General features: G+C 48.8%; 1 protein-coding gene across 2 annotated transcripts in view; it reads right to left on the bottom strand.

Annotated features, from left to right (window-relative positions):
* Positions 1–16,828, bottom strand: part of SNX17 (sorting nexin 17) — a 199,095-nt gene that overhangs the window by 78,123 nt on the left and 104,144 nt on the right. For both annotated transcript variants that reach the window (XM_085613293.1, XM_085613294.1), the window contains exons 2-3: positions 4,952–5,026; positions 4,340–4,457 (exon numbers count right to left, since the gene is read on the bottom strand). In XM_085613293.1, the coding sequence (XP_085469419.1) occupies positions 4,340–4,349 (10 nt within the window). In that variant the 5' untranslated portion in view covers positions 4,350–4,457; positions 4,952–5,026. The remainder of the gene's footprint in view (positions 1–4,339; positions 4,458–4,951; positions 5,027–16,828) is intronic.

The following is a 16,828-nucleotide window of genomic DNA, read 5'->3' as shown; positions in this document are numbered from 1 at the left end:
AGGTGGACATTAGAACTGAAACAGAATACATAAAGAGCGTGTGCTCCACACCAAGCAGCCCAGCACGCAATGAACAATATACTGAAAAGATCATTTAACACTTGACAACTGACCTAGCCAAAATCAATAATAAGAGAAGCACAAAGACCAAGTTACTTACCTTCGGTAACGCTCTTTCTGGCAGATATTTAATCTAACAGGCTTCTCACCTTTAGAATATTCCCGATGCACCAGATTGCATCCGAACGTTTTCACAGCAGTGCTCCAGCACGCCACTAGGTAGATTTGTGCAGCTTCGTGATGGCCTCGTTCCATCACGAAGCGACGAAACACAGCTGCATATAAGCGGCATCTCTGCGTGCTGATGTCAGTTTCCTGCTGGACATTCTCTCGGCCCTTGGATGTTCAGCACAAAAACAATCGGATGTAGAAGTGTGCAGATCTAATTTGGCACCTATTCAGATGTTAATACAAGACTTGTAACGTGTTCCTCTGATTGATGCTTCTAACCACAGATTCCTCACCTTCCAAAGATGGAAGGACTGTTGAATGGGCTCATGCCCTTCCTGTCGGACTTGTAATGCTTTGTGAACGTGTGCACCTACACCCACACTGCAGTCTGGCAGATGTCTAGAACAAGCACCCTGCGTGCAAACGGAATGGTAGAAGTACCCCTGGCCCTGGTCGAATGAGCCCCTAGCCCGTTGAGGGTGCCGATTGTACTGTACGTAGAGGCCTTAATGCAGAGGCCATTCCACCGTGACAGAGTCCTTTTCTTCATCACATTTCTTTGCTCCAGGGAACCCAACAAAGAGCTGATCATCCTCCTGATTGTTTTTGGAATGGTCAATATAAAAGCTCAATGCTCTCTTGGGATCCAGACGGAGTCGCTCCTCCTCTTTCACTGGATGAGATGGAGCAAAGAATGTTGAAACGGTGATGGATTGCCCAAGGTGAAACGGAGTCACAACTTTCGGCAAGGAGCCAGCCCAGGTTATTAACACCAACTTATTGAGGCAAACGATGGTGTAGTGCAGTTGCACAGATGGAGACTAGAGCTCACTCACACAACAAGCTGAAGTAAGCAAGACTGTTTTGAGAGTGAGAAGGTGCAGCCAGCAGCTGTGAATGGGTTCAACGGTGGAATACCTACGAAAAGTCTGAAACAGATCCAACTGTGGCATCATAAATAATTTGGGAGGTAACATGTGTCAAAACTTTAATAAAGCACATCACAACAGGCGATTTAAATAAGGACGACTGGTCAAAAAATAAACTTCAAGTGTTCTTGCTGCAAGACCTTTCTGGGTCAAGGACAAAACGAACCGTAACAAATTTGACAGTTTGACTTGTAAGGGGGTCTATGTTGTGGACTCGACCAGAGGCAACACATTTGTCACAGTGTCCAGTATAGATGGACTTTGTATAAAGATGTCTGGATGCAAGGATAACATGCACAACCCCCAAGGACAGAACAAACGCATTTAATGGTCACCACCAAATCTCTACGCATGGCTGTGCATATTCTAAACCGCTGCTGTGACAGAAGATCCTCCTGCAGAGGTAGCCGGATCGGAGGGTAAATGCTCACGCACAGGCATTCCAGGTACCATACACTCCTGTCCCAACCCAGAGGCATTACAATGTCTTGGGCCCAGTCGCTCCTGATGATCTTTAGAACTCGAGGCAGAACAGACAGTGGTGGAAAGACATACAAGAGTCTCGAGCTCTACTCTAGGCTGAATAAGTCTCCTAGAGAGAATACTTGGAAACTCCAATGCACAGAAGTGTTGACACTGTATGATTGACGGTGGCAAAAAGATCCAGCCAGGGCTCTCACCAGTGTTAGAAGATGTCCTGTGCCACCTCAGATGTAACCACAATTCGAGATCCACCAGGCAAAGTGGACAAGCAGGATGCATGAGACTAACAGGCCCAGAAGGGCCAGCTGCTTTCACTGTGATCCAAGAAAGAGGCTAAAACATCTGGATCATGGCCCTAATGTCCTGGACTTGTTGCGCTGGATGCAAGGCCCTGATCTGTACCATGTCCAGAGCAGCTCCTACAAAAGGAAGCCTCTGCAAAGGAGTCGGGTGTGACTTTGGCTCATTGCCCAAGAACTCAGACGCAAAGAGCTTTGCAGTCGTCTGGAGGTGATATACCACCGACTGTGGAGAACCCATCTTCAACAGCAAGTCATCAAGGGATGGGAAATCTGGTATCCTCAACTTCCAAAGATGGGCAGCGACAACTGACATCACTTCTGTGAACACCTGAAGGGTGCTGGCAACACCGAAGGGGAGGAAGGCAAATTGAAAATGGGACCTGGCTGAATTTGAATCACATGTAACATCTGTGGGACTGCAGGACGGGGACGTGCAAGTACACATCCTGTAGGTCCAAAGTTATCATACAGTTACCCGGATCCAGGGCAGACAGAATTTTGGGCAAGTGAGCTTTTGTATTTTGTCCTTCCAGAAAAAGCCATTTCGAGGGCGAAGATACAAAATAGGATGAATGCCGCCATTCTTCGTTGGCAAAAGGAAAATAGCTGGAGCATCAACCAGTAGTTGCTTCAGAGGCCGGCTCCTTCTCGACAGCCCCTTTGGCCAACAGAGCTGGCATCTTACGCAACAAGATGGATAGGTGCACCTTCGAAAGCCACTGATGTATGGGAGACTTGGGGTGGTCTGAAAGGAATGGCAGGGCACAGCCTTGCTGGACAATCTGGAGAATCCATCATTCGGAAATGACAACTACTATGGACGAAAAGGTCTCTTCCTGCTTCCCCCAGGGTAGCTGTGTGCTGGTAAGAGTAAGAAATCGGCTCGGAGGCTAATTCAGCCGGGGCAGAGGGCGGAGTGCAAACGTGCACTTGGTAACCTGCCTGATGTCTGCTTCATCCCCAGCAGTGGCGGGGCCTTGCAATGCCTACAGTACCCACCCAACCCCCCACACCCCCATTTGCAATTTGATGTACAAGCTATTTTAAGAATGAGTCTGCCCGCTTTCTCTTTAGAGCAGCTGTCGGCAGTTCCCCCTGTGAGTTAAGACATATGCTCCGAATCTGAATAAAGTTCATATCAAGCTATTCTTTAATGTATGAATACTTCCGTCTACTGCTTTCATCAGCTCAGCAAAAGCACTGACTCCTGCCACTTTCCCTTTTCCAATAACATTCAACCTTGGGAGTGCAGGTACAACGGATACTGTGTTTCATATAAACTTTAATGCTCCCTGCGGAATAACCAAAGAGTAAACTTTATTGCAAATGGTTTAATATAAATTGTATAGTTGGATATAAATACAGAGCGTGCTATAAACAGTCCATGTAGCCCGAACCATTAGAGCCATCCTCTCCTGGCTTCTCGCTCCCCTCTGCCTCTTAAACCTTTCTGTGCACACTGATTGTGAAGGAGACTTTGGTCGCCTAGCCTTCTTGAATACACAATACACCGACGCATTTAGGGTTCTGAGCCATGCCTTCACAATAAATACACATGTAGGAACAGGAAAAGGACACCTCAAAGTCTGGCTCATCCTATCCAACTCTTCACTGGATTCCTTCTAAAGATCATCACAATGCAAGGCCTCTGCTATGGTTCATGAAGCACTCACAACAAAACTCATGTCACATTAACAGTACGCCATATCTGAAAACTTGCAAGTTCTTGGAGGTCTGTTAGGAAATAGTTACTAACCGCTCTTTGGACCATATACATGTTCTGGAATGGGTATATTCTGGCACTCCACAGTATGGAATGGTACATGTCTTGGGAACACTTAATTATTTCAATTCAGAAAGGCTGTTGGGAGTAAAGAAACATTCTTAACCGCTGCTTGATCTCCGTAATGATTTCTCTGCAGGATCTCTGTTGTTGGAACCCTTTCACAGTCTTCGATTTAACCACAAATCCAGACCTATCAAAATCATTCTGTGGCTCGCGGTCATGACCGAAACAGCAGTATCCGCAGCACAATGTTACCCCAAAGTCAACTTCAGCAATAATGTCAACACACAAACCCTACATAACAAAATCATCAACATGGCACCATGGATATTTCTGCAAAAGTCATGTCCTGCTAAGTCTAACATTGGGTTAATTTGCTTCTCTTACTCCAGTCCTACCAGGTTTGGCAGCAATGGTGGGATTGGTCAATTCTGTACAAGTGCCCATTATGAAGAAACTCAGTAAGTGTTGAGGTTACTGCAGGACCTACTTTGGTGTTTATTTAGATCGAGCGAGATAATTCAGTCTGGACAGCGCGCACAACCCAACAATTCCCACACTTGCTCAAAGGTTCAAAAAGCACCAACCACAAGACAAAAAACACTCACCCGCCTGCATGTACTTCTCCAGCTGCTCTCTCCTCTGTTCCACCTCAGCCGGAGTAAGTGTAAAGATCTTCTTGGGAGGGAATGCTGGCACCACATTGTGGCCATACTCTTTTCTTAGCTATAAAAATCAAAGTAGAAGCAAGTTAACAGGGGAGAAGAACTCTCAAAGCCAAAACCATCTAAGCTTTCACTAAATAAAGAATCAATACTCGCACACATTATCCTTGCACCAAAAACTAAAGGTATTCTATGGAGTAACAACATCAATGTACCACCACATCACACAAACACCTAGGATCAGAGACCTCAAGCAAGTCACAAACAGAAGAACAAAGCACATGAGCCTAGGAGATGACACAAGAAGATGGCAAACCAAACATGTTTTTGGTAGGTCAGGGACAGATGAAGCCAAGGACATGAAGGTGGAAAATACAAAGGCTCAGGGAAGGGTCACCACAAAGGTCAACGCTGCGAGGCGGGATAGAGCAGTCAAGGGATAGAAAGAAGACACACTTCAAAGACCAGCTCATGAAGGGAGGTTTAAAGACCCACAAAAGGGAAGAGCAGGAAAGGGGACCAAGCTGCATTTTGGGGCCACATGATCGACTTTACCTGCTCATGCAGACCCAGAAGCTGGCTGTATCGGACCCGGCAGTGCAAGACACCATTCACGTGGATGTTATAAGCCTGAGCAAGAGAAAGAAGAGGTTAACAAACTCACCCAGTAAACCTATTTACCAATAATCTATGCTCAAGAAATAGTGTATATTCAAAGGCTAACACTCATGCAAAAAACATAAGGCTATTGACCCAGCACAAGTCTTGCATCAGTTTGGAAAGCTCCATGAACAGGACTTGTTTTGGTGCCTGTCAGTTTGGAAAGCTCCATTGAACAGGACTGGTTTTGGTGCCTGTCAGTTTGGAAAGCTCCATTGAACAGGACTGGTTTTGGTGCCTGTCAGTTTGACAGATCCAAGCTGTACATTCTAAGGGGCTATTGAAAAAAGAAGTAGAGTGGGAGGAGTCACGTATGTCTGCCTGCGCAACGTCAAAATGTGGAACTTTTGCAGCTCCTATTTTAACAATCTTACACCAGGTACAGTTTGTTTAGTGAGGATGAACGGGTAGATCTTTTACGTTGTACAAATGATTATCTACTCAAGATAGCATGTCTATTTTCATCTCGCTATCAGGTAAACACCGTGTTCTTCCTTGGAGTTATTTAATTATTGACAAAAATAATTAAAAAAATAAGAAACAAAAAAAAAAAACAACCACCAATAGAGGTCAACCTAACTCTCAGAAAGCGGTGAATCTTGACGCATCAAGATAAAGATTAAGGTATTTTTAGGTTGAGCCCAGGTTGCAAAAGACTTATTGTCCGCTGACCAAGATCTGACAGTGGGCTTAAAGCCCTTCCATTGCTTACCACAGGTTGGCTGTTTTGTGACTCATTTGCTTGATTCTTATTTAATGGCTTCCCTTGCCCCCTCTACCCCGCGGTATTGCTCTCTCGTACATCTGTGCTTTTTTCCTCCCTGCCCTGCTCTTGTGTCTCTTTTGCTTAGGCACTATCAGTGCATGTGTTTTCCAGATGATTCCCTCTGTGCTTCTCTCCCTCCTCCCAGCCTGTGTTGCGCTCTAACCCTTGTGTGCTTCTCTCCCCACTCCTGCTCTGTGTTGCTCTCTAACCCTTGTGTGCTGCTCTCCCCACTCCTTCTCTGTGTTGCTCTCTAACCCTTGTGTGCTGCTCTCCCCACTCCTCTGTGTTGCTCTCTAACCTCTGTCTAATTCTCTCCCCACTCTTGCTCTGTGGTGCACTCTAATATCTGTGTGCATCTCTCCCCACTCCTGCTCTGTGTTGCTCTCTAACCCTTGTGTGCTGCTCTCCCCATTATTGCTCTGTGTTGCTCTCTAACCCTTCTGTGCATCTCTCCCCACTCCTGCTCTGTGTTGCTCTCTAACCCTTGTGTGCTGCTCTCCCCATTATTGCTCTGTGTTGCTCTCTAACCCTTCTGTGCTGCTCTCCCTACTTCTGCTCTGTGTTGCTCTCTAACCTCTGTCTGCATCTCTCCCCACTCCTGCTCTGTGTTGCTCTCTCCTGGTGCTTCTTCCACCCCCACTTCACCCTCCTGTGCTGCTCTCTCACATCTGTGTGCTTCTGTGGTGTTATTTCCCTCGTGCTTCATCTCACTGCCCTCCGCGTGGTGCTTTTCCTCTTGATCCACACCCACCCACTCGCTCGCTCCTTCATTAAGACCCTCAACTTCCCCATAACTGCCCCACCATCCATGTTTCCCCCCCCCCAACTGGTGTTTTAGTGCTACAAAAGCATTCATTTTTTGTAATTTACCGCTCAAGTGGCCTCCACCTTCCTGGTTCCAAAAATAAAATGAAGCAAATGGCGCCTGCATGCTTCTCACAAATGCACACGTCGGTGGAATGATGGCACAGCACTTTACTTTTTATTTTGACAGTGCTGCACAGCATCCTGATGCTGTAATGCACCACCAGACACAACTGGTAAAATCAAGGGATACAAAAGGCAAGACCTATTGGCTTTGCCAAAGCTGGTTTTCTTTTTAACAGACTAGACTTTGTTTGTGCACAATCGGTTGTAAATTAAAACCTAATACGACACATACACCATTTAAAGCATTTGTCAAACGCGGAACCTTGGCAAACTTCCTCAGGTTGCACACCACTGCATATTCCTATGAACTGGTCTTCATATCTGCTGACACACTCCTCAATCGTCACAACTACCGTGATATGACCACGATTGCATTTAGAAGTCCAATGTTTACAGTTTGGCGCCTAGCAAGTGTGCATTAAACTGCATATGCAAAAAAGAGTGCCCACTGGAATGCATCAAGCCTCAGAAGCCGATAATCTGTGCTGGGTGAACTCATTTGCATCCTGCAAATCGAAGCATGCAGCGTTTGAACTGAGCCAAGCTCGCCGGGGCTGGAATCCGGTCCCACTCCATAGAGCCATGGACATAGATTTAACACCTCCCTCACTCACAGCACCTCTCCCCTCAGCTCTGTCCCCACTCCGTAGAGCCATGGACAGATTTAGCACCTCCCTCACTCACTCACAGCATCTCTCCACTCAGCTCTGTCCCCACTCCATAGAGCCATGGGCATAGATTGAACACCTCCCTCACTCACAGCACCTCTCCCCTCAGCTCTGTCCCCACTCCGTAGAGCAATGGACATAGATTTAACACCTCCCTCACTCACAGCACCTCTGTCCCCACTCCATAGAGCCATGGGCATAGATTGAACACCTCCCTCACTCACAGCACCTCTCCCCTCAGCTCTGTCCCCACTCCGTAGAGCAATGGACATAGATTTAACACCTCCCTCACTCACAGCACCTCTGTCCCCACTCCATAGAGCCATGGGCATAGATTGAACACCTCCCTCACTCACAGCACCTCTCCCCTCAGCTCTGTCCCCACTCCGTAGAGCAATGGACATAGATTTAACACCTCCCTCACTCACAGCACCTCTGTCCCCACTCCGTAGAGCCATGGACATAGATTTAACACCTCCCTCACTCACAGCACCTCTGTCCCCACTCCGTAGAGCCATGGACATAGATTTAACACCTCCCTCACTCGCAGCACCTCTCCCCTCAGCTCTGTCCCCACTCCGTAGAGCCATGGGCATAGATTTAACACCTCCCTCACTCACAGCACCTCTCCCCTCAGCTCTGTCAGGACGCAGGCCCTCCATCCACACCTGTTCACATGACTTTCTGCCTCCTCCTCCACACTGCTCATGTCCAGACCCTCCTCACCACGCTCCTGGCACCAAAACCTTCTACAAGACCTACCCTACCCGCACCGGGAGCCACAGTAGAAGCCCATGCTCTGGTCTGGTGAACCCGTCTCTTCGGCCACGGTGGTACTTGCCCTGCTGCCCTTTGGCTGTCTAGGACAGTCAATGAGGTCGAGAAGAGATCTCTTGTCTGGTACTGAAGCTGGGCAAACATCTGAAATGAGTCAACAGCTGGACCACAGGGAGAGGCGGGTATGCTCTGACTAGGGGTGGCGGTGCCAATTTGACTGTGGCTGTATCTGGTTAACGCATATTGGCCTTGCAGTCTCTTTGGCATGCCAGGAGCTGCTTTTCATAAGCAGAATTTACAACAATGCAATGTGTGCCGAGGCATTTCTTATGATTCTGCTTAGGGGGCAGCTATGATTGAAGCACAGAGTGCTGGGAAGAGGAAGGATATGATGGACCTGAGGATCACATTGAACCAACACATCACATGGACACACGCGACCTTCCTTTCCACTCAGCATCATATCCAAGCCCGCCTTGCAAGACCCTAGTACTGCTACAGCCTGAGCAGTTACTGGTCTGTTCAGGCAATCCCATTTACCTATTGCCTTATCATTTCTCCTTGTGTAAGTGTATATGCATTGTAGGCCTGTCCATGAAGAGTAGGCAAAGTGCGACGGGGTGTTGGTTTTTCCCTAACTTTGCATCAGTCGGCGGACAATGGGTCAATGCAACATGTAGGGTAAACCTGTGTGCGGATAATACGTTGTAGGGTTGTATATGAAGTGTATAGCAGTGGGGGTCCAGATCAGTAGAACCTCCGTCAAACCTGTGTCAAAGTCGATGAGCTTGGAATCTCAGTAGACCTCAGGCTGGACTGGGGACCGCTATACTTTCCTAGGTGTTAGTGGAGTGTGGAGCCACAAATGGGTGTATGGGGCAAGGAGAGTTTACAATGATTGCAAAGTAAGGCTGCTGGGCAGGTCTGCGCCCCGGCTCAAGATCCGTTTAGAACATGAGACCGGTGTTCAAGTCCCTGAGACGTTATGCACAGGTTCATGACTTTAGCACAAGTAGGGTGCTATGACAGAATGAAAATTAAAACACTTCTAAAGTTGCAATATTTTTACTGCAAGACATTCATGACTAGTGGCATTCGAGGTTACTGGGTAATCGCAGCAAAATTCATTCCACCTGCACCGAGTCAAGAGTTTAAAAATTAAGCCAAAACTGTGCCCCTCCAGCATTTATCTGCACAGGTGGATGCTGGAAGCATGCGCTAATCAAACACAGACCAACATTTCCGCACACTCAGTGAGTTGAACTCCAGGTAGCTTAAAGGGATGCCGAGTTCATTGTATGCAGCACAGACAATCAATCAGAGGTTTATAAAGCGCGCTACTCACCCATGAGGGTCTCAAGGCGCTGGTGGGGGAGGGGGGGAGCAGCGGCTCCGGGTAAGTCGAAAGGCCAGGTCTTGAGGTTCTTCCTGAATGTCTGCAGAGTTGGGGAGCGTCTGATGTTCACAGGGATCTCGTTCCAGGCCTTTGCTGCGATGCAGGAGAAGGCCGCCGGTTCTGCTTCTGCGGATGTGGATGTGGATGTGGGGGACCACTGGCAGGGCGAGGTCGTCGGAGCGGAGGTTCATCTTGGGTACGTGGAAGGATAGTCTCTAGCTGAGATATTTGCGTCCGATGTGGTTGAGGGATTTGTAGGCGTGGGTAAGGAGTTTGAAGGTGACCCTCTTTTCGACGGGAGCAAGTGGAGGCTTCGTAGGTGTTGGGTCATGTACTCGTGGCGCGGTGTCCTGAGGACGAGTCTGACTGCGGTGTTCTGGATGGTTTGGAGTTTGTGCAGAAGAGTCTTGTTGATTCCGGCGTAGAGGACGTTGCTGTAGTCCAGTCTGCTGGTGATCAGTGCGTGGGTAACGGTCTTTCTGCAGTCGGGGGGATCCATTTGAAGGTCTAGCAGAGGATGCAGAGGCAGTCAAAACTAGTGGAGGCAACGGCATTGATCTGGCGGTTCATGGAGAGGGAGGAGTCCAGGATGATGCCGAGGTTCCGAGCGTGGTCTGTAGGGGTGGGTGGGCTCCCGGGGGCGGAGGGCCACCAGGTGTTGTTCCAGGGTGTGGGCATGGTCCGAGGATGAGGACCTCGGTTTTCTCAGAGTTAAGCTTCAGGCAGCTGTCCTTCATCCAGGCTGCCACGTTCTTCATTCCTTCCTGGAAGCATAGTCTGGCGTCTTCGGGATTATTCGTGAGCGAGAGGATGAGCTGAGTGTCGTCGGCGTAGGACACGATGTTTAGCCCCTGCTGTCTGACGATGAAGGCGAAGGGGGTCATATAGACGTTGAAGAGCGTGGGGCTGAGTGAGGATCCCTGCAGCTGATTTCCGTGAGTTTGGAGAGGAAGGGAGGGAGTCGGATGCTCTGGGTTCTGTCGGAGAGGAAGGATTGGATACAGTCTAGGGCGGCTCCATGAATTTCCGCATCGTGTAGTCTGACTGTGAGCTTGCGGTGTGAGACGGTGTCGAAAGCTGCGGAGAGGTCTAGAAGGATGAGGGCCGCGGTGTGCCCTTGATCCAGTAGCATGCAGATGTCGTCGGTGGCGGCAAGGAAGGTGGTTTCGGTGCTGTGGTTGCTGCGGAATCCGGATTGGGAGGCACCCAGGATGGAGTGCTCTTCTATGAACGCGGTCAGCTGGGTGTTTACGATTCTCTCTGTGACTTTGGCCGCGAAGGGGAGGAAAGAGATGGGCCAGAAATTTGTCAGGTCTGTAAGGCCGGCCATAGGTTTCTTGAGGAGGGGTTTTATCTCTGCCCGTTTCAAGTCGTCAGATGCCTGATCTGAGGGAGGCATTGATGGGTCTTCCTAGTTCGGGTGCAATGACGGTGGCGGCCCTGTGGAATATGTGAGGTGGGCAGGGGTCCGTAGGGTCTCCCGAGTGGGTTTTCTTCTTGGTGATGAGTTTGTCGGTAGCGGGGTCCCAGGACATGAAGGTAGGCTTATCGGCGGTGGTCGGTAGGGGGGTGGTGTTCGTTCGTTGAAGTTATTGTACAGTGCCTTGATCTTTAGATGGAAGTAGAAGCTGAGCTTGTCACAGAGTTCCTGGGAGGGTGTGACGTCCGTGGCTTTGCAGGTGGGTTTGGCAAACTGCTGTAGGACATTGAACAGTTCCTTGGCGTTGGTCACGTTGGTGCTGCTAACCGTCCCAGTCTGGATGTACATTATGGTTGGGATGCAAGACCTGCGCTTAGGAAGAGAGGTCTTAGCTGCTGATGCTCTGTGACCACAGACATGGCAGTGCCACTCTCGTGGGAGCTCCTCTAACTGGGTGGGTGTTGGTCCATGTTCATAGGGTAGCCAGACCAGTCTGTGGTGTGACAACCACAGCATTGCCATAACTACTGCTTGTCTTACCTCCAATACCTACTCCCAGTACTGGGCGTGTGGCACAGCAGAAGGCAGGGCTGGCGCTAGGCATGGGCAGCTGCCAAGGGCCCCGCGCCTGCTCGCAGCCGTGGGGCCTCGCACCTTTACAGACTCCAGACTATTGAGGCCCTGGGGGCCCCCTAAGAGTTTATATTTTTTCTTTGTTTGAAAAATCTCCCCTGCCTGCCTGTGGGCCTAATGGCTGCATCTGCACGTTGATGACCGCAATTACACAGTTCATTGAAGTACCCTTGCCTGTGAAGGTTGCCCTGCCCCTGTATCAATGAAAAGCAGAAAATCCTGATGGGCGCAGAACAAAAGATAGAACGTGGCATCACAATGAAAATTGCTCACCTAGGACAAGTGGAAAGAGAGGAGAGAGGGGGGTTAAATGGTTAAGACACACTGAATAGAGTGTAGGGGGGGGGGGGCCAGATAGGTGTGCGTACAGCAGTGAGACAAGAGGTGCAGGCAGAGGAGCAGAATCAGCATGTAAAAGTGGATGCAGCAGGGTTTAAAGTCTGCTGGGTCACTCAAGTCTCGGACCTGGTAATGAATTAAAATGGACATTCAAAAGGGGCCCTATATATGTCCTTAAGGTTGCCTGCAAAAACTTAGATCCAGTGTCTGCAGAATAAATGAAAGTTCTGAAAAGCAGGTGAAGAGACAGGCCCGCTCTCCATTTAACCCTCACCCTCAGAGGGAAAAAACAAAATCTCAACTCTGCAGCAGTGCCACCCTCTGCTACCTTCAATGAAACTTCAAAGAGACTCGTTATAGTTCTTTCACAGTCTCATCATGTCAGAACTGCGACATTTTTAAAATTTTATACAAGGAAGCCGTAGACGTTGCTTATTCATCTCATGCAAACAATAACCACTGACCAAGCCAATAGTTCTGGCTTGTTGTAGGTGTAATTTTACGTGTTGCAATATTTATCTGGACGCAATGACAGAGGCAGCAAAATCGCAGTCGGGCAGCGCACTATGCTAAGAACAGATTTATATAGCTTACATGTTTTTAAGCCACACCCTCAATTACATCAGCAATGCCCCTTTGAAAGACCCCCCTCATTATTTTTTTCATCCCACTTAAAGCACTGCTGTCAGGTCAGTATGTAGACTGTTTTTTGGGCTAGTTGTTGACCTGCTTTGTCAGGTGAGCTGGTTTTTACTGTTGATCTTTATGATAATAAAGCAAACATTGCCTGCACCAAACTCAAATCAGTGCAGTCTTCCATACCTTACAAAAAACTTACACAGCATATCTTTACAAGTTTAAAACTGCCCCGGTTCCTAAGAATGGTGGTAATTCCCCCCGCGGCGATGGCTGGCGCTGCTGTCTGAAGAGACAACCGCCCTGAGAGTGGAGAGTAGATTCCGAAGATCTGTGGTGTGAACCCCTGTGCGCGAGAGCAATGTCAGCTCCGGGGCAGCAGAGCTCCTGCGCCAATTAAAATACGGGGCGCGCGCCAAGGCTCACTGACGTGACGTGTCAAAGCTGTAAGGAGGCAAGCACGCGCTACCGTGGACGGAACACGGAGTACAAGCCGATTACAGGCCCGGGCCGGCGTGTGCCGCACGTACATCAATACTGGGGGGTATGGGGGATATTTAAGTATTACTATTACAAAATGTGACGCATTAGGCCAGTGGCCCTGGCCCTCTCCTGCCGCATAATTCCAGCGGCCCTGGTTTTAGGTCTCTGTAGGAAAGGGAGACCTGTAAAGCAGACTGGATTGAACAAAAGTTTCAATTCCTTCATGATATTTCCAATAGGTGCTATCCCAGATCTTTGCTGCAGCTCCTCAAACACCGATTCACGAGCTGGGTCTAGGATGGGCGCAGGAGAATTGCTCTGGATCACAGTTGTCTAATAAGCCTCAAGAACGGACTCACTCATAAGCACAGACTGCACTGGATATGTGTGGGCATGGAGAAGATGGCCGCTCTAGGACAGTGGAAGGGTGGTGGACAAGCAAGGGACGCTGCACTGTGGGTCCACCCAGACAACAAGGCCACATGGAAGAGAAAGGATTAGAGTCCAAGAGCACGCTTCCGCAGGGTTGCAAAGCAGCGGACAAAGCATAGCTGGCTTTATACTCCACGTTGTTCCAATGCCCTGGAAAGAAAAAAGAGTAAAGAGCTTCCAAGCAGAATGTAACTGGTTGAAAGAGATCCCTTGCCTGACCTACACTCAAAGGACACTGGGCTAGGCGACACTGGGAGCCATGTTACAGGCAGCCCTGGCCACGTGAACTGAAAGAGTGGGTGTGGGCGAAGATTGGGCCTATCTAGACGCTTCTTGCTGATAACCATCGAAGGTGAGCTGCCAATATAAGAAGTTGGCCAGTCTTGGGAGTGGATTGCTCACGCCCCCTCCACAAATCAACAAAAACAGCTGGCATGGAGCTGGAGTGTGAGAAATCCAACCCTGAGCGTGGAGCAGGCAAGCCATCTTAGGAAAAACTACTGTTATTCTCCTCTGCACATCACCACCAAAAATAGCTTGCTCGGAGGGATCCACGCCCAGAGAGCAGAATGTTGTTGTTTATCGCATGAATAAACAAAACAGAGTATGTTCACAATGAACAGATCAATGCTTGTGTTTTCATCCAAAAACACAGAAAAATACACGCTCTTTAATATATTTATTTAAGCATCTTTACAAAAGACGTTTGTAACAATTAAGGAACTTAACAGGTGGATTGTTAAACAAGCATTGGCAAAAAACAACATGTCTCGCCTATGCAAGCGCTACTGGCTTTGGCGGTGTGTTTTAGCCATGTTGTACTCCAGTGTGACTACTGTTTGGCATGGCTAAAAGTGAGTGGGTGGGATAGATTGGGGTAGATTGGAGTGGGGTAGATTGGAGTGTGGTACATTGGGGTGGGTACACTGAAATGGGTAGATTGGAGTGGGGCAGATTGGGGTAAACTGAGGTGAGGTAGACTGGGGTAGATTGTGTTAAATTGAAGTGGGGCACATAGGAGTGGGGTAGATTAGAATGTAGTGGATTGGAGTGAGGTAGGTTTAGGTAAATTGGAGTGGGGTAGTTTGGGGTAAATTGGGTGGGGTAGACCGAGGTGTGGTAGATTGGTGGGGTAGACTGGCGTGAGGTAGATTGAGGTAGGTTGGATGTGGTAGATTAGGGTAGACTGGGGTGGGGTAGGTTGGGGAGAGGAAGACTGGGATAGACGCTGGTGGGGTAAGTTGGGGTAGACTGAATAGAGTAGACTGGCTGGAGTACATTGGAGTGGGGTAGAGAGGCGAAGATTGGGTGGGGTAGATTGAAGGGGAGTGGTTATAGTAGGTTGAGTGGGGTAGATTAGGTGGGGTGGATTGGGGTAGGTTGGGTGGGGTAAATTGGGACAGATTAAAGTAGGGTGTAGTAGGGTAGATTGGGGTAGGGTGGAGTGTGGTGCGATGAAGAAAGGGACCAGTAGTACGTGGAGGAAAGGGGAAAAGCAGTGCCATGAAGATCGAGGAGCAGTAGTGCGATGAAGGGGGAGGGGCAGCGATGCCATGAGGAAGTGGGCGCATTACTGCAATGAATTGCGCATCCCCCTATATTATCAGTAGCAGTGTAGCCAATTTGCTTTAAAAAGTACTTTTTCGGACCATCACACATTTATCCCATTGCACCTAGAAAAAAACAAACTATCCAGTTTGTTATGAAATGTTTTCATTTTGTGTAATTTTTTGTCTTTGCATAAAATGTGTGATGCTCCAGGGGAACAACTGCAATATTGACAAATTCTGTTTCACTGCATATCAGCTTAATTTCTTACTAGTCATTAACTGCAACGTCGAGACAACCGCTCCAGTGTTCACTTGAAGGCCCATAATGCCATGGGCTTTATTTGCCGGTTTAAACTGCTTCCTCCTTTTTAGGTCTCGCCTAGCTATTGCGATAGCAATCGCTATGCGAGACTCTAGAAAGGGACTCCCAAAAGTGCTCCCAAAAGCGGATTGTATGGCGAGCACGCGCACAATCACGTGCATCGTGCCGCCATGCAATCCGTTTGGCATCGTACTTCAAAGGGTCCGCTCCCCCGCTTGGAATGCGCTCCCCCGCCAAGCGCGCGCACAAGTCCTTTTGTAAAGCTTATGCATGCGTTTAACAGGAACTAATGAGGCGCACCCAGTACCTAGACAGTGGTAAGAGGTGTAAACGTTACAAAATAATGAAGCAATGCCGTCACAAAATGTAGCGCATTACGCCGCATAATTTTCCTTTTCTTGCTGCATAATTTGCCCCCTCCGCTGCCGCATAATTCCCGTGGCCTTCCATATATCTCAGCAGCGTTCTTGTGATCGTGGGGTCATGACACATGTCTTTAAGTTGCAGAGCTCAGCACGGTTCTTGGAACTGACAGGGCGTCACATGTTCTCTTGCTGGCAGGGACAGGACAGCCTGGCTGAAAGATCCTGCGGCGAAGGTATCATTTCACGCTGTTTGTTTCTCACTGTCCCGAACGTACGGGGTTTCCGTGCAGTTTCAGGAACTTGTAAAACGCACGTTAGGTTATTACAGTTTTCACAGATATACATAGTGTGACCTCTCGGAGCGCTGAGGGCTCGTTGGATCCCTTTAGGCGCTCTACCTAGTTCCGGCATTGGTATTTTTAGACACAGTCGGGTACGTCCGACTTCCACAAAGTTAACTTTTTTTTCTATTTAACAGTTTGATATAGCGCGAAGTCCACCCTGCCTGGTTTCAAAGCGATGCAGATGCATCTTAGAACATACAATCATATTCAGTTTGATTTAGCTAAGGCAGTAATTAACAGCGCTGTACACTAGGCGCTAGGTACGCAGATCTCTTTATAGTACGTCCTACGTCAGATTGGTACTCAGCCTTTTCCTTTCAGGAGCGTAACTAACAATAGTGAAGCAGGTGCAGGTGCAGTGGCACCGGACTTATGGATTCGATAGACCTCTTACACACCATCGATTTTTGTCTGTGTTCCACTGTTGAAGTGGGGAGCATGGGGGCTCTTCTTCCTTGCTTGCACGGCAGACCGAGCCATCCTTGCCACGCCCTCTTTACACCGCAGCATACACCTTTCCTGTACTAGAAGAGCCGGAAAAGCCTCTCCGCGTTTTAACCACTGTACGGCATTACCCCCAAGCGCCACGAGGGGCGCTGTTCCTTCATATCGGAGGCAGCCAAGCAGAGGAGCTGGCAGCCTGGACCTCTTGTCAGCCGGAGGCGCAGCAGGTGCAGTTGCACCGGGGCCCAGAGTCCTGAGGGGGCCTTT

The sequence above is a fragment of the Triturus cristatus genome, chromosome 6, assembly GCF_964204655.1.
Source record: "Triturus cristatus chromosome 6, aTriCri1.1, whole genome shotgun sequence".
In the NCBI taxonomy this organism is placed as follows: Eukaryota; Metazoa; Chordata; class Amphibia; order Caudata; family Salamandridae; genus Triturus; species Triturus cristatus.
Note: the sequence above shows the minus strand (reverse complement) of the source record. Positions and strands in the feature narration are given on the sequence as shown.